Raw genomic sequence first — 22290 nt, 5'->3', positions numbered from 1 at the left:
TATGGTATATGAATGTTATGGAATATTATTGTTCTATAAGAAATGACCAACAGGAGAAATACAGAGAGGCTTGGAGAGACTTACATCAACTGATGCTGAGTGAAACGAGCAGAACCAGATCTTTATACACTTCAACAATGATACTGTATGAGGATGTATGCTGATGGAAGTGGATTTCTTCAACATAGAGAAGAGCTAATCCAATTCCAATTGATTAATGATGGACAGAACCAGCTACATCCAGAAAAGGAACACTGGGAAATGAATGTAAACTGTTATTTTTACCTTCTGAATCCAATTCTTCCTGTGCAACAAAAAAATTCGGTTCTACACACATATATTGTATCTAGAATATACTGTAATATATTCAACATATATAAGACTGCTTGCCATCTGGGGGAGGGGGTTGCGGGAGGAAGGGAAAAAATCTGAATAGAAGTAAGTGCAAGGGATAATGTTGTAAAAAATTACCCATGCATATGTACTGTCAAAAAATGTTATAATTATAAAATAAAATAAAAAATTAAAAAAAAAAAAAAAAAAAGGGCCAAATGTGAGGCCCTTGGGGTTTGGACAGTTTCTGAGGCGGAGGAATGGTGATTATCACAACAGATGTGCTTCTCTGAGGAGAAAACCTCTGAAGTGGCCGACCCAGGACACAGTGGCTCCTCCAGCAGCCTGGGCTGCTCCAGAGCTGGGACGACCCAGTGCCACTGGCCACTTGTCCTCCCTCACGGTTGGTGGAACGCCATCGGACCTTTGTCCTCCCTCATGGTTGGTGGAAGGCCATCGGACCCTTGTCCTCCCTCACGGTTGGTTGGTGGCTTGGCCCCTTGTCCTCCCTCTCAGTCAGTGGAACACCACTGGCCCTTTGATTTCCCTCTGAGTCAGCCAGAGGCTCCTTGTCCTCCCTCATGATTGGCCAATGGCATTGGCCCCTTGTCTTCTCTCAGTCAGTGGAGTGCCACCGGCTCTTTGTGCTCCCTCTTAGTTGGGGGAACGCCACTAGCCCATCATTTTCCCATGAAGAATGGAAGCTCCAAGTTCAAGGAGACTTGGGGAACACGGACTCAAACCTTCACTGGAGAATAGGCAGCATGTGGCCAGTGCTGACCGCCCTCCCCCCACCAGGGCGGCCCTTCCTTGTGCCCTTGAAGGAACCAAAGCCAAGGGAGCAGAGGAGGAAGAGGGGAGCACCGGACGGATGAAGGGGCTGGGGATCGCTCCCTGGGGCTCGAGTCTGGCACGCGTGTCTGCGCGATGTTCTGGCGGAGCTCCGCCACCAGGAATCCCCTTCTCCTTCCCTTCTGATTCACGGCAACCTGGAGGGTTCCTGCCCCCTGGTCTTAGCTGAAGAATCAACACAGAATATTTCCATCTGTTGGAAGCTGGAGATTTTTCTCCTTCTCGGGAACATGGGGCTAGACAAAACTCTCATAGAAATAGGGATAATAAAGAGGAAATGCCCGGGGGGTTGTGGGGATGAGCAGATCCTTGTCAGCAGGAGGCAGGAAGCCTGGGTGGGGGACCACACTCAATCTCTCCCACAGTAGTTTTGAGCAAAGTTCTATGAACTGCAGAGGGGAAGCATTATTGTAATGCTGGAGGGAGTGCACAGCATGATTGCTTCTGCTGAGGGGGATAGCCCAAGGTGTGAGCCTGACAAGGCCTGCTCTCCCTCCACGTTTGCTGTTGTCACACCTTACCTGAAATGATCCCAAACAAGCATTTGGATTTCGAGAGATCAAACATCGAGCTTCCTGCCCTGCCAGCCAACCTTCCATCGGCTGACAGTGACCGTGCCCATGGATCATGTTCCCAGGAAGAGACCCCAAAACAAGGAGAAGAGCAGGGGACATCACAAGGAAGGCGGGAGCTGGCCAGCAACGATCAGCCACAGATAACAGAGGTGACAACATTCCCCCGCCCCCACCCCTCTGCAGAGAGAGAGAACTGTATTGAGACCCTGGGTCTTATCATGTCAGTGAGTATTAAAGAGTATTAATAACAATTATTGTTAATCCTCTGACTGATAAAGCATTGAGAGGGGCTTCTGGCCCTCCGTCCACTTGCTCCTCAGTTATTCCCTTCAACAAAACCGAAGCTCCCCGAGGGCAGAGGTTGTCTCACTTTGTTGACTTTTCTGAACCTGAGACAATGCTCCACATGAGGTGCTTAACGGATGCTTGGCCACGGACGCTTGGCCACGGACTAACTCATGGCTACTGTTAGGTATAGAGAGGTTAGAGCAAAAATAAGGACACAGCGTTAAACCTGGGACCAACCAGTCATGTGGCTGATGTATGAGAACAATCGAATAATAATAATAATAAATAGCTAATATTTATATAGAGCTTAGTATGTGCCAGGCACCGGGCTAAGCACTTTATAATTATGATTTCATTTGATTTTTACAGGAACTATGAAAGGGAAGTGCTATTTTTATCCCCATTATCCAGATAACAAGACTGAGGTAGAAAAAGGTCCAGGATCACACCATTAATAAAGGCTCAGGCTGGACTTGAATTCAAGTCTTGTCCACTGCACGACCTAGCTACCCCAACAGTATGAGCAGTGGGCACGCTATCAACAATGGCTCCTTGACAAGTTTCACAGATTAAGGTTTTATTTCTAATGTAAGTGTACCAGCACACACACACACGTGAGAATATGTGCACTTAATACAAGTAAGAGCTATTCCCCAGTTGGACAAAGGAAGGAATTGGAAGTTTTCAGAGGAATGAAAGCCAAGCTATCAATGATGCTGTGAAAAAAAAAATGCTCTAAATCATTATTAATTAGAGAAAGGCACATTTTAAAAAAACTGAAAAATTGTCTCGAGGCCGTCAGGTTTGCAAAGTGGACAAAAAGGGAAAATGCCCGATGTCGGCGGGGCTGTGGGAAAAGAGGGATACTAGTGCATTGTTGATGGAGCTGAGAATGGCCCGACCATTCTGGAGAACAATTTCAAACTAAGCTGTTAAATTGTAGCTGATATCTGACACGGCAATGTAGCTATAATATAATATAATATTACATTATGCTATGTTATGTATCATATCACATTATGTAATATCACATTATATAGTATTATATATTGTATCGTCATATCATATCACTACATTATATTATATTATATTTATTATATTATATTACAACACTAAAGAGAGCAAAGAAAGAGGAAAAGAATCCATTTGAATGGAGATATTTATAGAGGCTCTTTTTCTGGATAGCAAACAATGGGAAACCAAGGGACGCCCGTCCACTGGGAAATGGTCGGACAAATTGTAAAATATGATTGTGATGGAATCCTATTGTGCTGTGAGAAATGACGAAGGGGACGGCTCTAGAAAAACCCAGGAAGACTTATCTGGACTGAAGCAAAGGAAAGGCTGCAGAACCAGGAAAGCCCCCCCCACACCAACAGAACCGGGAGGGTCCCACGCACAGTGAGAGAGCCCGGAGGAACCCACGCACTAACAGAACCAGGAGGGCCCCATACACTAACAGAACCGGGAGGGCCCCACGCACTAACAGAACCGGGAGGGCCCCACGCACTAACAGAACCGGGAGGGCCCCACGCACTAACAGAACCGGGAGGGCCCCACGCACAGTGAGAGAGCCCGGAGGGCCCCACGCACTAACAGAACCGGGAGGGCCCCACGCACAGTGAGAGAACCGGGAGGGCCCCACGCACAGTGACAGAACCGGGAGGGCCCCACGCACAGTGAGAGAACCGGGAGGGCCCCACGCACAGTGACAGAACCGGGAGGGCCCCACGCACAGTGACAGAACCGGGAGGGCCCCACGCACAGTGACAGAACCGGGAGGGCCCCACGCACTAACAGAACTGGGAGGGCCCCACACACTAACAGAACCGGGAGGGCCCAGTGACAACAAGGCTGCGATGATTATTATCTGGATTCGGGGTGACGCTCACCCACCCACCCGGAGCCGCCACAGCTCCATGAGACGCGTGCTGAAGCAGGCTGTGCCCAGATGAGCTCAGGCCGCAGACTGAATAAAAAAGCGCCCACGTGTAGGACGGCCACAGACGGGTATGGAGACTCGCGGCCGAGGTGGACGTGGGAACCCGCTCCGTTTGCCCGCCCCATTTGTAGCAGGGTCTGTTTGTCTCATTTGCAGTGGGGATAGGAGACAGAGGGGAAAGCAGAAAGCACAACGGAAATAAAACAGAACTGAGTCTCAAAAACCAGTGGCGGGTGAGCTGCCTGAGCTCTCCCTCAGTGCCCCACGCCGGGAGGGACTCACCTCGATCTTGTCTGTCTTGGCGTCCCCCCAGTACAGCTTGCCCTCCTGGAGATCCAGCGCCAGGCCGTTGGGCCACCCGAGGGACGTGTTCACCAGGACCCTTCTGGCCTGTCCGTCCAGGTGTGCGCATTCGATTTTGGGGCTTTCGCCCCAGTCCGTCCAATACATGTAGCTAGAAAAGAACGGACAGGTTTCCACCAACTCTGCCAAACTCACCCCATTTAAGCCTAGCTCCCAGGCCGGGATCCTGGGATCCCAGGTCACTAAGGTGCTGACAGCTGGGCTCCCAGAGGTGTGGCTGCCAGAAAGTCAGCCTGGGGTCTGGAGGGAAATGCTGCCTTTAGAGTAAGAGTTGGAGTCCTTGGGACACAGACCACTAGAGCATGGAGCGCCTCGGTTTCCCCACCTGTACCGCAGAGACAAGAATGGTCCCGGCAGCACCAGGGGAGCCCCTTTCCTGGCCCCGAGGGGCCCCTACCCCCACTTGAAGCACAAAGCCCCCCAGGAGACTCACCCCATCACTGGGTTCAGAACAATGGCCCGAGGCTCGTCCAGGTTCTCGGAGATGAGGATCTTCCTGGAGGTGCCATTGAGCCGCGTGACCTCGATGCGGTCGGTGCCCGTGTCCGTCCAGTAGAGGTTCCTGGCCACCCAGTCCACCGCGATGCCGTCCGGGTCGTTGATCTCCGTGCTGACCAAGGTCTGGGCGCCCGAGCCGTCCAGGTAGGCCCGGCGGATGGCCCTCACCTCGTCGTCCGTCCAGTAGACGTAGTGCTCCACGGGGTCGTAGTCGATGGCGATGGCGTGCCGGATGTCATCGATCTGCAGGATGATGTCGGTAAAGTCCGGCGTGTCCAGGGAGATCCTGCGCAGGTCTGTCCTTCGGGCCAGCAGCAGAACCTCCTCAGCACCTAGGAGGAGATTCAATCGTCAGGCTGGTGTGCATTTATTAGGCGCCAATTGTGTCAGCAAAAAAATAATTTATTTTTTAAAAAAGATCAAAGTCAGGAACTTTAAAAATGGGAGCAAAAAAAAAAAAATCACTTTGTGCGAGTTAAATGGCTAAGAAATGCACAAACCCCCCAACAAGTCAGGCTTCTGTCTGCCTGGGCCCGCACCCCAGCTCCCAGGGCTGACAAATTCGTGAGGCTGATTCCAAGTGCTCCAGGGGGAAACAGCCAGGGCCCTGCCCCAGACCTGCCTGAATTTGGGCCTCAGCTTAGGGCTCAGTGACCTGCCCCAGAGAGCAGCCCCCAGGGCTGGGACCAGAGAGCTGGGCTCTATCTGTTTAGAAGCCTGCCCCCTGCCTTTCCCTCTCACTTGCAGCTTAAACAAACAAGCCCCAAACCCCTAAAGCCAAAGGGAAAGCTCCCTCCGGGCTCCACGTGCAGCCAGCCCCTTTCCTGCCCTCCCCTCACCTGAGCCCGAGGCAAGCCTGGGGGCAGGGATTAGGGCAGTCCCCCCCCCCCCAGTGGGAGAAGGGGAGAGCTGTCCAGCCTTTCCCTCCACCAGAGGCAACAATAATGCCAGGCCTCCTACCAGGCTCTGGGCTAAGCACCCGACACAGGGGATCTCCTTGGATCCTCGCAACAGCCTTGGAAGGAAAGTTTCATTATTATCCCCATTTTACAGATGAGGAAACTGAGGCAGAAATATAGCTACTAAGCTTCCCTAGGACTCTGCCTAATGGGGGAAGAGAGGGGGGAACTTATACAAGTAAGTGCCCTGGGAGAAAAGGGCAAAGAGGGGGTTTGGGAGCTGGGCTTGAAGAAAAGAGACCAAGTACACATTTTGAGGGGCAAACAGCCACGACTTGACATTGGGGGTCCCCTCCCCAGGCGAGGGCAGCAGAGGCCCCCAGGCAATCCCAGCTTGAGGCTACAGTGAAGCTCCCCAAGGAAGCTGTCCTCCAGCAGCTGTCCTCCAGCTGGTCCTCCCCATTCCTTCCCTGCTCATCTGCTCACCTGGGATGACCGACCAACCCCTTCCAGAGAGCTAACAGCTACAAATGGCAGTTCTCTGCCTCAGTTTACCCAGACATGAAGCCCTCTGGCCAGAGAGTAGGAGGGGGTGAGGGCTGAGCCCCAGCCCTGGCCTTGCAGCACCTATAACCCCAAGCATCCTGACAAGTAAAAACGCCCCACCTTCCTCCACTCTCCAGGAACAAGCCCAAGACCCTCGGGACCTCCAGGGCTTCAGACAGTGGGAGAGCAAGAAGGAAGGGGAATCCCAGTTCAGAGCCTCAGAGGTGGAAAAGACGAAGCCTCAGCCGGCCAGCCCAGCTGGCGCCCCCGCTCCAAGCCGGCTCCCCCCGGCTCCCCTTGGCTCCCCCCGGCTCCCCCCAGCCCCCCTTGGCTCCCCCCGGCTCCCCTAGCCCACGTCAGGGGCCCGTAGCTCTTGACAAACAGCTTGTGGCAGAGAGGTCAGAGGGCATGGCCCAGACAGGGCGGGCCTGGCTCCCAAGCTCCCACTACAATCCCAAGCCAGTCAGGAGCTGCCCCCCCCCAATGTCTCCATTCATGCCATCCCTCCCTCGCCCATCCTGCTCCCCACCCCCACTGTACCAACCTCCTCTACTTCCCCAGGTTGCTGCAGGAGCAGCGGGAGGCCTGGAAGCCCCTGAGGGTCACTCCCCCCGTGTCTCCACCCAGTCTGCTCCTGCAGGTTCGGGATTGCCCATGGCCTAGATGTCTCCCCGAGCTCCACACTATTTGTGATGGCCGGGATCGTTATCTTCCCCCTCCCCCCAGTCTGGGCTCAATCTGTGAGTCATAAACATGGGAAGCTAGAAACCCCCGTCCCAACAGAGCTGAGCACCAGGCACACTCTCGGACTCGGGCTCAGCAGGCGTCCTCAGCGGAGAAATGAGAAGGTGGGCCTCTGCAGGAAGCCACTGCCTTCGGGGGCTCAATTGTAGTCCCAATGTTTAAGGCAGCGATTGATACATAGGAAGCATCTAACTACTCATCTATCCACTCATCCGTTCATCCATCCATTAATCTACCTGCCACCCTGTCATTTATCCACCGATCTACCTGTTTATCCGTCTGGTCAATTGCTAGCTATCTGTCCATCCATTCATATACTTGTTCACCTATTTGTCCATCTATCCATCCACATATCTATTCATTTATCTAGACACCCATCCATCCATCTATCCATGCACTCATCCATCTATTTATCTATTCATCTGTCTATCCATTCATATATTTATCTATCCATCTATCTGCCCATTTATCTATCTGGTCATCTCTTTAACTACCCATCTATCTACTTGTCTGTTTATCTGTCCATCTATTCACCCACCCATCCAGTCACATATTTATCTGTTCATCAATTTATCCATCCCTCCTCCATCGATTATCTGTCTGCTATTCCATCTGTCGTCATAAAAACGACCGCACAAAATCATCACTGGAGACCGACCGGTTGGGGTTTAGGGTCGGCCGTGTGCTTTACACACCATACTTCATTTGATTCCCACCCCTGCAAACTAAGCACTATAATTATCCCCATTTTACAGATGAGGAAGCTGAGGCACAGAGAGTTTCAGCTAGTGCCACGCCTGGAGTCCAGGAGTTCAAATCCAGCCTCAGACATTTCTGAGCCGCGTGACCCGGGGCGTGTCATTATATCCTGCTTGCTTCAGCTTCCACATCTATAAAATGAACTGGAGAGGGAAATGGCAAACCACTTCCATATCTTTGTGAAAAACAAACAAACAAACCCAAATGGGATCACAGAGTGACTGACAGGACTGAAATGGAAGACTCTGTTGAGATCAGAAGAAGCCGACCTGGGGAGCAGAGTTCATCCCGGTCCTTTGGGGTGGGGGATTGGAATCTGGAATCAGGAGAGCCTGGGTTCAAGTCTCATTTCCGTCATGATAAGCTATATGATCTTGGAGTAGTCATTTTTCTCTGGATCTCAGTTTGTTCGTCTGTGAAATGGTGACAATAACAGATGTCGCCCCCAGTCCCCAAAGTTTACGTGAGGTTCCCGTTCTGTGTTGCGCTCTCCAGATGTGAGCTGTCATGACTATTTCCACCCCAGCCGCCAAGGTCTTTCTTTTTCAGAACCTTCCAAGAAGGCCCCTTGCTCGGGAGAGCCAGAACCCGCCTTCGAGACTCCCCTCCGGACTCTGTCAGATTTTCCTGGGACTGCCCTGCCTGGGACGGATTGTGTTGTTTAGTCTCTGAGCTATTAAAAATTCACGCTTCCCAGCTGAAAATAGCAGCTGCATTGGCTCTGCCAAATTAACGCCAATCACAGCTGTGAGCCCGGCCGCCGGCCCTCCAGACAACAAGGTCCTCCTTTCTTTTCCCTTTGCCCTACTTAACATGATAAGGGACAAGACAGCTCTAATATGGAAACAAATGCTCCGATTTATTCACCCGGCTGAAACCCATGGGGCCCAGGGCACCCCTACCTTGGCTAAGCCGCTTCAGAAAGGGACTTTGAAAGTCGAGTCCCAGTTGCAAGTCAGCTGTGAACGAGAAGGAAACCGGAGAGAGCCGTGGTTTACCCATGGAGCTCCCTCCCCACTCTGTGAGCCACGGTCCCCAATTTCTGGCTGCTCTTTGTCCCCGGGGAGCACCTACGGAGGAGGTAAAGTCTTTGGGAAGTTGTTGAGCTTTAGCTTTGCAGCACAGGAGCCACCCTTCCCGGCCAAGGGACGGGCACATCACCTCCTCCAGGACAGGCCCAGATGGAGGACCATCTGCAACCCCATGAGGAGGGAGGACAAAGATCCTGGCAGCCTCCTCTAGCCCCAGGAGCCGGAGGGGGTAAGAGTGAGCACTCTCTGAGTGCTAGTTTCTGAGTTTGTTACACAAACATCCCCAGAACAAGGAGGACTAAATACTATTTAATAAGGTGGCCAAGCGCCATAAACAATGACACAGAGAGCCGACTGCAGTCCTCGGGAACATGAAAAGGCCTTGGGATGCCAGCTCCGGCAAGACCAAAACCCCAGGGGGCAAGGCCGGGGGCAAGGCCGGAACCCCAGGGAGCAAGGCCGGAACCCCAGGGAGCAAGGCTTTCTTAGGAGAGCAGGATTTCTTACTGTGGAATAATGACGTGAGCATCAACGCCCACTCACTCCCCACCGCTTCTAGGCTCTTCCCCCTAATTGGAAAAATGTGGAAAAACGAAGCCAAGATGTGCTAATAAATGTTCTGGGCTCTCTAACAAGGAAAACAGAAGGCAAAGGAGGCAGGAGGCAGGAGGCAGCCATCCTGGCTCGGAAACCTGTCCCAAGTGTGGTGGGCCCTGAGGCCGAAGGCTGGGTACAAGAGAAACTTGTGATCTTCGTTTTCCAGTTCAGAAAAAGCCCAAGTCTGGGTTTTAGTGCCATGGGAAAATGCCCATACAGCATGGCTGGGATCTATAAAAAGAAGCACTACCCCAGCTATCTCTTGTTCTAAATAAACTCAATATGCCATAGTCAGAACTTTCCTCTTGGATAAAGTGGGAAATTTATTTCTTTTTATATAACCTAAAAGTTTGAGCTAAAAAATATAATAAAAAATAAATAAAAATAAAAAATCTGGGGCAAAGGATGAATCAGAGGGGGGGCACCTACTGGTAATGAGTGGGCATTGCAACCCAGCTCTATTAGAAATCACCAATGGAAGAAAAAAAAAAAGGAAAAGGTGAGGAAAAGTTTAGGGAAATATGGCATCCCTGGGTATTAGAACAATTCCAATAATTCTCAGAAGAGACGGAAACAAAAACAAGGCTCCAGGAGATGTCCAGGAGTTGGGAAGTTCAGCAAAAGAAAAGTAGACTCTTAAGAGGGACCCAAAGCCATGAGAAGTATGGTCCTAGTGGGCAAGAACTATGGCCGGGTCACCACTGGCTGCCACTGCAACTTTTCCCACAGAAGAGATTGCATCCATTGTGCCCAGAGTTTGGAATCTTTAAACAGATCTCATTGAGAACTCATTGAACAAGAGTTCATAGGCTGCCTCTGCCCATATATTATAGTTACCTAGAGACAATGGTGTTAAGGGTAATTACAAAATTAGCTTTAATGCTCCAACACATGTCTACAAAAATAAAACACCAAAAGGTTGGACAGCTTAAATGTGGATATAAATAGAAAAATCCAGTCACACTCATCTCTTCCAGTTACCCAACAAAGGGCTTCCCTGCTGCCCAGAAATACTATTATCAAGAAATGAAAGCCAATTGTTTTTTGTTTTGGTTTTTTTTTTACATTTTTTAAAGCCAATTGTTTTTATTAAACGAAGAAAATTATAAATAGAAAGATAACTCTACTACCCAAAAGGGCAACTCTAAATTCAAGGAGAAGTGATTTTTTAAAAAGTTCTCTACCTTTTGCTACCTTGATGAAGGATATAGAGGAAAAAGCACAGACCTGGGCCTCAGAAAGCCCCAGCTGAGGTCCCAAATCTGCCAATAATTTGCTGAGTGACTCTGGATCAATCACTTTTCCTCCTAATGTCTCTATTTCCTTCTCCTTAAAATAAGGGATTAGAAAAGATTCCATTCCATTGTAACAATTTCTTTGCTCCAAAATGGTGAGAGCATCAACAGTGCTCCTCACTCTTCACAAGCCTCCATTTGGCTCTATCTATCATTACTTTTCTCATCGAATATCTACAAATTGGTCTCACAACTGAAAAGAACTCACAGATAAACCTCAGTCTTAATTCTTGCTCAATACAGTGCTTTGTACGCAAAAAGCGATTCATAAATGTTTCCTGAGTTGGATGAAGATTCAACAAGTTAAAAGGGTTCAAAAGGGCTGGGAAAAGTCAAGAATCACATTCAGGTGAGACAGCTACCAATGAGAAAGGCAGGGATGCTGAAAGTAAACTCTCCTCAGATTTTAAATTACACGGACAAAAAAACAAACAAACAAACAAACAAAAAAAAAAAGGTAGGCAGGAAATAGAATAAATGCAAAAGCGACAAAGTCAGGTAAAAAGAGCAACAGGAAGAATAGTAAATGAGGCTAACAAAATAGAAAAGTAATTTGGTTTTTTTATTCATAGGCAAGGGAAAGAAAAGAATTGGGCAGTCTGTCAAGTAGCATTATTAAGCACCTACTGTGTTCCAGGCATGTTGTTAATCATTGGGGATACAAAAGAAGGCAAAAGGCTGTCTCCAGTCTAATGGGGGAAACAACAAGGGAAAAAAACTATATACAAACAAGATAGGAATAGAGCAAATAGGAGATGATCAACAGAAGGAAAGCACTAGGATTGCTTGATGGTGGGACAGCTGTTCGAAACTACGAGATGAAAAGGACAGTTTGAGGACAACAGGATGGTAAAAGGAAAAGAGTGGAAGAGATGACAAGAGGGGCTCTAAGAGCCCAAGGCACCTGGTCCAGACAAATAAGGCAAATGAAGACATTCACAGAGGAGCTTTGCTGCAGTTCCCTGTGTTGTCCATTTCAGGATTGAGCTTGGTGACTGCTGTGGGTTCAAAGAACTGGTCTCCAAGACCCAATGATGGGAAGCAAGAGAGAGATTTCCCCCTTTGGAACACTGAGAAAGCCTTCTGCTTGGCGTTTTTGTCTCATCTCTACCTTCTCCACTCAGTGGTCAAAGGGATATTCCTCAAGCTCCAATGTGGCTAGTTGCTCTAGAACCTCCAATGGCTCCCTACTGCCTCTAGGATCAAACTCTCTTCTTTTGGGTATTTGGAGTGTTTCACACTCAGATCCCACCTTTGACATTTACTATCTATGCAACCTTGGACCACTAACTCAATCTCTGTGGACCTCAGTATAAAATGACTGTAAGGTAACTGGCAAGGCTTCTCCCAGCTGTTAATCTATAATCTTATGGCTTTATTTTTCATACTTTGGGGGTGGAGAAGCATCTCCTCCAAACTCAGGGTCATGCTTTCCCTCTCATTTCCTTTTTTTAAAAACTGTTATGAAAATAGCCATGAACAAGCATAAACATTTTAACACACTCAGAAAAAAAACCCAAAATTACAAATGAAACTGGATACATCTGTTACCGTTTTTTGACTATTTGGTTTTTGGAGGAGAGCATTTTAAATTTAATAAGGGGGTGACCAAATCTGGCACCCCCACTCTGAATTTCTTTTGGTTTTCTCCTCTGAATTTGCTCAGGTCTTGTGGAAGTTCTCCTGCCTTGTGGCTGATTTCTCGCATCTCTATCACTGCCCACAAATATATTCTCTTCATCTCTCTCTCTCTCTCTCTGTCTCTCTCTGTCTCTCTCTGTCTCTCTGTCTCTCTCTGTCTCTCTCTGTCTCTTTCTCTCTGTGTCTCTGTCTCTCTCTCTGTCTCTCTCTTTCTCTCTCTCTCTCTCTCTGTGTCTCTCTCTGTCTGTCTCTCTGTCTCTCTCTTTCTCTCTCTGTCTCTGTCTCTCTCTGTCTCTCTGTCTCTCTCTCTGTCTCTCTCTGTCTCTCTCTCTGTCTCTCTCTGTCTCTCTCTCTCTTTCTCTCTCTGTCTCTCTGTCTGTCTCTCTCTGTCTCTCTCTGTGTCTCTGTCTCTCTCTGTCTCTCTCTCTGTCTCTGTCTCTCTGTCTCTCTCTCTCTCTCTCTCTCTCTCTCTCTCTCTCTCTCTCTCTCTCTCTCTCTCTCTCTCTCTCTCTCTCTCTCTCTCTCTTACCATGGCTCCTGCTGAACTTCCCTCTGTCTTCCCCATCCCAACACTCCCAACTTTGTCTTCTCCTAGAGCCATTCTTGATTACTCAGGGATCTGCAGCTTTCAAAGTCATTTTCCTGAGCTCCTTGTGCAAAATCATTCTCGTTGCTCCCAAGGCTCAGGTTGGGGAGAACAGGACCCAAGATCTGGCCCTGAAGATCTTGCTGTTTGCGAACCAGAATTCTCCAGGACAATAGAAGTGTGGACCGCAGGAGTAGGACCAAGTGCAAGAGGGAAGATGATAGGGACAAAGCAGGGAGGGTGTGCCAGGGGAATGTGGCCTCCTCTCTGGTCCTTGCATCATCCACTGCCCCCCAAAGGCCAGGCGGGCTTGGCACATGTCGTGGTCCCTAGTTCTTCCCCCCACTCCATCAGCAAATATTTCTACTATGTGTTAAGCACTCCTTTAGGAGTGATAAATAACGAGTGAAAAACCAAACCCTTCCTGCCCTCAACTCTATAATGGGGGAAACACACACATATGAGGACACGCAAAATATATAATAAATTCAAGGCTAAGGGAGGATGGGGTCAGGCCTGGAAAGGGGGACCCCTGCTGAGTTCTAAAGAAAGTAGCTCTTCTAGCAAGGGAAGAAGGGGGCCCTGCAGGTTAGGGGGGACAGTGCGAGCAGAAGCCCAGCTGGACTGGCCAGTGCACTGTGGGATACAGTGGCAGTCAGCTTGTGCTAAAAGGGAAGCTGTCTGCATGTGACCCCCGAGGGAATAGGGAGCCATGAACCCTTACTGAGCAGAGGAGCTCCCTGCAAATCCCAGCCAACTTCTGATGCCTTTTTGTCAGTGACAGAGAGGCAGGAACTGCAGTTCCAAAGTTAAATTTCAGGGGCAGCTAGATGGCTAGAGTGGCGGCCCTGAGGTCAGACTTCGGACTCTTAACCCTGACCTTCTGTGTGAACGTGACTAAGGCCCTTAAATCCAGTTGTCTTTCCAAAAAAAAAAAAAAAAAAGTTGAATTTCACAAATTCTCCCAGAAACAGACTCTGAGGACTCCACCCAGCCATGAAATGGAGAACACACTTGGTTTGTGTTTATTTTGGCTGGTCCAGGGACACGGCTCCCCACTTGCTAGTTTATTAGCAGAGCCTTGAGTCTTACAGAGCCTCCCAAGAGCACCCAAATGTGTCAGGGGCTGGTCTCGAACCCGGGGTTCTGTGCACGGGCCCCTCCTCGCACCCCGGAACTGTCCCTCTTGTACACTTGTAAACATCTTGGAACAGACTCCAGAGAGTCTGCCTCGGAAGCCCCGTCAAAGCCGGGCCCGAGCTCGGGATGGAAGGGCCCCAAACCATAGGAAATGCGCTCATTTTCCTAAAGTGAATCCTTTCATCGGCCACGACTTCTACTAGTCCGGGTTCGGCAAAGGGGGGACAAAGGAAGGCCCCCTCGGCTGCTCTGATCCCAACAAGTTAATTAATGAGAGAGGGAGAAATGCTTGGGCTGAACGTAGCCAGGCCAGCCAAGGAAGGAGCTTGGGAAAAGGGTTTTATCAAAGTGGCCCAAAAGGCCACATTCTCATGTAAAACCGCAGGCCTTGTTCCATCCCTTTTGTTTCTTCCCAGGCTTTTTTCTCCCTTTGACAGAAAGCCCTAGACAGAGTGTCTGGGCCCACAATGGAAAGGTACGGGCTGGGTGCAAAGAAAGCCGCAATCCAATTTATTTTCACAGCAAGCTGAATGCCCTCGGCCGCCCATTCCTACTGTCTGCCGCGCCGGGCCCTTGGAAATGGCCGCACAAAGGGCGCTCGTGGGGGCCCTGGGCAGGCCGGCACAAGAGCGGTTTGTGGAAATGTCTTTCTCGGCTGTGAGGGGAAGGACGGGGCTTCTATGCCAAAGGGAAAGTGCTTCCTGAGAAAGCCCAGGCCTGGGGGGAGCGGAGGCTCGGCCCTTTTTGCTGGGGAGATGGGGGCTCTCACCTGTCCCCTTGAGGCAGGTGGGCCTGAGAGACCCCGAAGTGGAATGGCCAGGCGTGGATTACTTGCCATCGAGGGGAGGGAGAGAAATTTGGAACACGAGGTTTTGCAAGGGTGAATGTTGGAAAATTATCTACTGAGAAGGATGAGCCACAAAGCGACCACGTGAAGGAGCCCGGGCCTTCTTGGCTAACAACAACCAGCTCATTAACCTCGCCTGTTTGGATGAAACTGTATTTTTGTTGAAATGGAGGAAAAGTGTGTCCATCATCATCCAAGGATGATCCCAAATCCAGACAATCAAAACCCCAATACAAGAACTCAGCCGCTACTCAGGCCTCCCAGAATGGAGCCCCCAGAATGTCTCCCTGTTGCTGCCCAATGCCGGGGACCACTCTGAGTGTTCGGGGGACCCCAGAGGGCCCCACAATTGGCACAAATGGGCGGTTTCCCAGGTCACCCACACGCCGCCACTTCTGGAGCAGCTTTGGAGGGAAGAGGGACTGTGGGAAGTCAGGGTCCGGCTGCCGGAGGCCAGGCTCCCCGCTTTGTCCCCAGCCTGGAGGTCTGCAGCTGTGGGGAGGGGCCGGCGCATTTCTGGAAGGAAGCATTTCAAGGGCTGCTCAAGAAAGTCTCACGCCCCCAATCGCCCTGATCCAGACACGATCTCAGGCCAGTGGCTCCAGCCGCGGGCCCGCGCCACATCCTGCGGCTTCATCGCTCTAGCCCCACAAAAATAAAATGCGCACACACACACACACACACACACACATGCACACACACACACACACACACACACACACACACACACACGCACACTCACAGACACTGGAGCCCCAGGAGGCTCTGCCACGGCCACACTTCAGAGACTGGGCAACTTTCAGCTCAGACTGGGGTAGGGGACATCACTGGGGGGAAGAAGGGATGTCCCTGGGGGTGACATCCTGGTAAGGAGGCTGCCCTCAGGCCTCAGCCATTGACCAACTGTTACCAACTGCTTTTCACAATCACTAAACCTCTGTCTGCCTCAGTTTCTCAATCTGTAAAATGGGGATATGAGCAGCAGCTCTCCTATGGGGTTGTGTGGATAAAATGAGACAATACTTATATTGCGTCATGCACACTTTAAAGTTCCTGTAATTCCCGGCTCTTATGAAAATTGTTGTTAGTATTGCTCTTAGTATGGCAGATGGGCCTCTAGGAGGCACTGCAATGGGTGGAGTTCAAATCCAGCCTCAGACAGTCCCTAGCTGTGTGACCCTTGTGTTTGCCTCAGTTTCCCTATCTGTAAGATGAGCTGGAGAAGGAAAGATCAGGCCAGTCTCTGCCCAGAAAACCCTAGAGGGGGCCACAAAGAGTTGGAGCAATTGGACAAAGGCTTACGCGTCTGACCAAAAGACCCTTGGGTGGGTAAGGGGATCACTGCTAGAACCTTCAAGACTCACAAAGGCCTGTGACTACAATGCCTCCATTTTACAGACAAAGAAACTGAGGCCAGAAAGAGGCTAAACGACCCACACAGAGGGAGAAAGCCGCGTACATGGTCCGACTGTTTCAATATTTCAATCAGCTTTGTTGAATGTTCTCATTTTCTTTCTCTTTTTAATAAAATTCTTTGTTAACAGAGAAACTCATTGGGAGGGAGAAGGGGGGAGACAAAAGGGAAATTTGGGGCAATGCAAAAAAGTGACATCAAAAGTTGTTTTAAAATAGAGTAATTAAAATTTAAAAGAAATGCGTAGCTAGGGTATTACCAAAGTCAGGACTCACACCCAGATCTCCTCTGCTGCCTTAAAAAAGGGAGAAGTCAAATGAAACTCCTGGAAACAGCGGGCACGGGCCAGTCACAGATAGGGAAGAACAGGTCCTCGGCTCGTGGATCCTAAGACCCTCCTCATCCGACCAGATAGTTTTAGAGAAGAGGAAAGGAGGTCCAGGGGTTGGGGCCTTCCAGGAAATAAGCAGCAGGAAGTTGTCTGCAGGAAGATGCAGCCTCCTGGCCTTCCCAACAAGCGGCCTCCCTGCCTCCCATCTACCCCTTGCTCTGGACAGGAGCATCTGCCATTCTGAGCTACTTCTAGACAGGCGCACCCGGTGCCGTGAGGTCGCCCACATGAGCCCTCTGAGAGCGTGATGATCTTAGTTATGAGCCACAAAAAAGCTCTCAGAAAACACCTCCCTCCATCCCTTTGCTGAGGTGGGGGCCCATGGGCACAGAGCGCAGCACGCAGACTTGGTGGATGGGTAACAGAATGGCTGGTTCTCTGGGGACCAAAATGGATTCGATTTGAAGACAATTGAAATCAACTTTTACAAAGAAAGTCGATCCTGGAAACAAAACGCCTCCTACAGAAGAAGTTTCTGATACCAAAAAAGGAAAAGCATCGCTCGCCTTGCAAACCTTCCACTTTATGTGACTTTGTCAGGCACCCTTGGCGGTCAAGGCCATGGCAATGTCTGCCACGAGCCAGGGCCTGCAGCAATGTCTGCCATGAACCAAGGGCCACGAGCTGAGAACCACGAGCTGCGGTGATGTCTGCCATGAACCAAGGGCCACGAGCCAAGACCACGAGCTGCGGCGATGTCCGCCACGAGCTGGGGCCTGCAGCAATGTCTGCCATGAACCAAGGGCCACAAGCCGAGACCACGAGCTGTGGCGATGTCTGCCACGAGCCGGGGCCTGCAGCAATGTCTGCCATGAACCAAGGGCCACGAGCTGAGAACCACGAGCTGCGGCAATGTCTGCCACGAGCCAGGGCCTGCAGCGATGTCTACCATGAACCAAGGGCCACGAGCTGAGAACCACGAGCTGCGGCGATGTCTGCCATGAACCAAGGGCCACAAGCCGAGACCATGAGCTGCGGCGATGTCTGCCATGAACCAAGGGCCACAAGCCGAGACCATGAGCTGCGGCGATGTCTGCCACGAGCCGGGGCCTGCAGCAATGTCTGCCATAAACCAAGGGCCACGAGCTAAGAACCACGAGCTGCGGCGTTGTCTGCCACGAGCCAGGGCCTGCGGGTCCTCCTCGCTCAGCGGCCGCCCCGAGGAAGCATGCGTTCTTACCTGCTTTACAGGTCTTGCCGTTGTCCTCGAGCTGCACGCCCGTGGGGCAGGCGCAGGTGTAGAAAGGCTCTCGAGGGGACAGCAGGCACAGGTGGGAGCAGCCGCCATTGTCCTCTTCGCAGGGGGTGTGGACTGTGAGAAAGGACAAGTTTGGAAATCTCTCAGTAACTATTTATCACCGTTCCCTCCTGCAAGCCTGGACCTCACTGCCACTGGTCACAAGGAAGCCCCTTCCCCTCCTGGACCCCTGTTTACTCAGGCATAAAATGGGGATAAAACTTTCACTGGAGGAGTCACTAGGAGTTTAGGAGGAAAGTGCATTGGAAGCCATTCAACTCAGCAGGAAGGGAGCCGCCATGACTCTGGCTCCTCCTGCCACCGGTTTGAAGCCCAAACTGGCCTCTGATGCCAGCGAGTTCTTCAGCACTTTATGTCTCCTCTGTGCTGAGCAAAAGCTGATCAGCCCAGTCTCCCCAGCTTAACTGTGTCCCTGTGACACGGAGGGTGTCACCCCAAAAGTGGCCCTGTGCCCCATCCTGATGCAAGGCAGAGCGGGATCCTGGGAGGAAGCGCCCTTCATCCTTCCTGCAGGGAGAAGACAGCACCCCCAGCCCTGCAGAAGGTAACCCTCCTCCTCCTCTTCCCTGCAGGAGCTGCTCCTCCTCCTCCCTCCCCCCCCCAGGAGGTGCCCCTCCTCCACCCTGGGGCAGACTCAGCCCAGCCGGTACCAGAGAAGGCTTACTCACAGTAGGGCTGCCGGTCCTGGCTCAGCACCTGGATATCCATGGGAGAGTAAAGGGCGCCGAGGATTTCCCGCCTCTTTTCTCCAGTTCTCTTATTGCAGGCATGAATGGAGCGTGTCTGCCAGTCGGTCCAGTACAGGGTGTCCCCCGAGAGGGTCAGCGCAAAGGGGTGCGTCAAGCTGCCTTCCACCACTTTTTGCCTGATTGGTCCAATACAAGAACCGGTCAGCATTGGGCCAGCTGAGGTGACGTCGCCCACCCCCCGCGGCCCCAGTCGGTCCCTCTGGGGCCACGCTGGAGTCCTGTCATTTCTGTGTCACACTCAAGGGCTGCCCACAGAGTGACAAGCAATGGCTCCCACAGAGACCGGCCAGCAAGAGTGAGGGGAGGTCCTGAGGGAGGCCCCAGACTATCTCCTCAAAGGGCCAGCCGCAAGGACTGCTGGGAATTCTGGCCCATACCTTCTGGGGGGCTCTGGTCAAATACATTAATTTCTCTAAACCTTGGTTTCCTCACTTGCAAAGGTTACAAGATCTGCAGAATGTAAATCACCAATCCCATTATTAGTAGTGCTTACTGACAGTAGTGAGTATATAGATTATAATATACTAGGATATAATTTTCTTCAATGATTGAAATATATTTTCTTCAATTGAAATATCAAAATATTATATAAAACTGAAATGCAAACAAGGCCTCAGATCACCTCCTCACTCTCTGATTTCTATCCTTCAGGAAAGAACTAGCAGTCTAAGATATTGTCTAAGCTTAGACTTATGTTTTCTTCTTACTTCAAGATATATATTATAATGGGCAGCTAGGTTGCACAGTGGATAGAGCACCAGCTGGGAAGTCAGGAGGACCTGAGTTCAAATCTAACCTCAGACACTTAACACTTCCTAGCTGTGTGACCCTGGGCAAGTCACTTAACCCAGATTGCCTCAATTTAAAAAAAAAAAAGTATGTGTAGGTATATGTATATATATGTATGTATTAATATAATGTTATATAAAATACAGAAATTAGTGAAACTAGGAACACGGGAGACAGAACTTTGGTTTCCTCCGGCACATCAGTGAATCTCCAAACTGAAAAGATGGCAGAGACACGAGACCAACTCCAACAGGAATCCGCTCTTAGACACCCCTGACCAGTGGCCAATAATCTCTTGCTCAAAGAGGAACTTAGGGCTCGTCAAAGCAGCCCGTTGCACTTGTGAATCCCTTTCCTTGTGAGAAAGGTTTTCTGGCCTCAAATGAACTTTCTCCCTTTTCAGATTGTGCCCAGAGATCCTAGTTCTTGGCTCTAGAGCCAAGAAGAACAAGGCTCCCAGTACCTGAAGATAGAGCTTCCAGGACCACAGACCCAGAGCCAAGAGACCCTGGAGAAATTTGGAAACTGAGTCTGGGAGACATTAAGTGCCTTGCCTAGGGCTGTCCTGACAGTGTCAGAACCGGGTCTTCTTGATGCTGATGCTAGATCTCAGGCTACCATCTTTGGGCTGCTCTTATTCTCCCCAAATAATTGACAGGAGCCCTCTGACCTACCGGAAGGAGCCATCCAGGTTGGCTCGATGGATGAAACTCAGCTTTGCATCTGCCCAGTACAGCTTCTGCTCCTCGAGGTCGATAGTGAGGCCATTGGGCCAGTAAATGTCGGAGTCGACGATGATTTTCCTTGTGCTGCTGTCCATCCCTGCACGTTCAATGCGAGGGGTTTCCCCCCAGTCTGTCCAGTACATATACCTGGAGGGAGAGTAACACGCAGTCACTATGGAATCACCAGAGACTCACAGAATGTCAGTGACGAGACTTTCAATGTTTTAGGGTCGTTCAAATTCCATTTTAAGGGTCACAGAATTAGAACCCCAAGGGACCCTGGGCAGTATCTCATCCACTCTTTAAAAAATTAGAGTCAACACTGAAACCCCAGAGAAATGGTCATCCTCCTGTGGGAAAATACTGTGGAGAGAATGTCCTCCTGGAGTTAGAATGTCCCAAGATCACAGAGCAAGTCTTGCCATCCGACCTTCTTGTTTTATTTTTATTTTTCAGGGCTGATACTTTATCCATTACATCATCTTGTTTTTTATTTTATTTTTTTTTAACTAACAAGCATTTTCTCTCTCCCTTTCCCTTCTCCCCAAGTGGAAGAAAAATCCCTAGTTACAAATATGTATAGTGAAGCAAAACAACTTGCTACATTGGCCATTTTTAAAAAGAATTGTTAGCCCTGAAGTCAAGAGGACCTGAGTTCAAATCTGGTCTCAGACACTTAACACTTCCTGGCTGTGTGACTCTGGGCAAGTCACTTAACCCCAAATCACCCCAGCAATAAAAGAATAGTCTGCACCCAGAGTGGATTATCTCCATCCAGAGGCATGATGACTTGTGCTATGGAACTGTAGTTGTTCATTGCAGTCATGAAAGCTCGCAAGTCTTTCAAAGCCAGTGATCAGTCAATAAGCATTAAGTAAGTGCCTACTACATGCTAAGCACTATGCCAAGCACTGGAGATAGAAAAAAAAATCAACAGATAGTGCCTGACCTCAAAGAGTTTACTAATCTGGTTGGGGAGACCACATGCAAGTAGATGTTTACAAACAGGCTACACTCAGGATATACAGGAAATAAATAAAGTGAAGAGGTGGCAATGAATAGCTAGCTTTATTTTATCCCAGATTTTACTGGAAAGGACTCTAATTTATGTTCATTATATATAGTAACTATGAGTACTACTTATCATTTTCATGAAAGGTCCCTTTATTCCTTTTTTAAAAGAAAATTTTAGTATCGATCTATTTATGCAGATATTTCTATTTCTTCCTTTGAAATGTAATAATTTTAATTTCCTATTTCTTTTTCTGTTAATTTGGATGCTTCAGATTCTTGTAAATATTCCTTTGTTTAAGTCATCTTATTGGTTGGGTCAAATAGTTTCCAGTAAAATCCTTTATTTCTTCTTAATTGACTGCAACTTTTGGATGCTGGTAATTCGGTAAATCGGGTAACACGCCACCGTGGTCATCCCATGACTACCCTGCTTTGCTCTTCTCAATCCCAAACTGTTTTTTTTTTTTTTATTAATTTTATAATTATAATTTTTTGACAGTATATATGCATGAGTAATTTTTTTTTACATTATCCCTTGTATTCATTTTTCCAAAATTTCCCCTCCCTCCCTCTACTCCCTCCCCCCGATGGCAGGTAATCCCATACATTTTACATGTGTTACAGTATAACCTAGATACAATATATGTGAGTAAATCCAATTTTCTTGTTGCACAGTAAGAATTGGATTCCAAAGGTATAAGTCACCTGGGTAGATAGACAGTAGTGCTAATAGTTTATATTCAATTCCCAGTGTTCCTTCTCTGGGTATAGTTGTTTCTGTCCATCATTGATCAACTGGAATTGAATTTCAATCCCAAACTGTTAAAGCCCAACTGGGACTTTCCCCACCCCATGGGCTCATGGCAGAGGTGGAGAGGCTTCCTATGAAGGTGAGCTCCTAAGGGGAAGGTGATATTTTTCCTTTGCCTTTGAATCTCTTGTTCTACATTTGTAGCATGGCACCTGGCACACAGAAAATTCTCAGCAGATGTTTGGTAATTGATTGACTTACCG

The 22290-nt window shown here is 49.5% G+C and overlaps 1 protein-coding gene across 1 annotated transcript in view; it reads right to left on the bottom strand.

Annotated features, from left to right (window-relative positions):
* The window catches only part of LRP5 (LDL receptor related protein 5), a 103641-nt gene that overhangs the window by 41093 nt on the left and 40258 nt on the right, over window positions 1-22290 (bottom strand). Inside the window, exons 3-7 of the mRNA XM_074274388.1 lie at window positions 20212-20409; window positions 18668-18864; window positions 17922-18053; window positions 4787-5183; window positions 4273-4444 (exon numbers count right to left, since the gene is read on the bottom strand). Coding sequence (XP_074130489.1) covers window positions 4273-4444; window positions 4787-5183; window positions 17922-18053; window positions 18668-18864; window positions 20212-20409 — 1096 coding nt within the window. The remainder of the gene's footprint in view (window positions 1-4272; window positions 4445-4786; window positions 5184-17921; window positions 18054-18667; window positions 18865-20211; window positions 20410-22290) is intronic.

This window comes from Sminthopsis crassicaudata, chromosome 6, assembly GCF_048593235.1.
Source record: "Sminthopsis crassicaudata isolate SCR6 chromosome 6, ASM4859323v1, whole genome shotgun sequence".
Lineage (NCBI taxonomy): Eukaryota > Metazoa > Chordata > Mammalia > Dasyuromorphia > Dasyuridae > Sminthopsis > Sminthopsis crassicaudata.
Note: the sequence above shows the minus strand (reverse complement) of the source record. Positions and strands in the feature narration are given on the sequence as shown.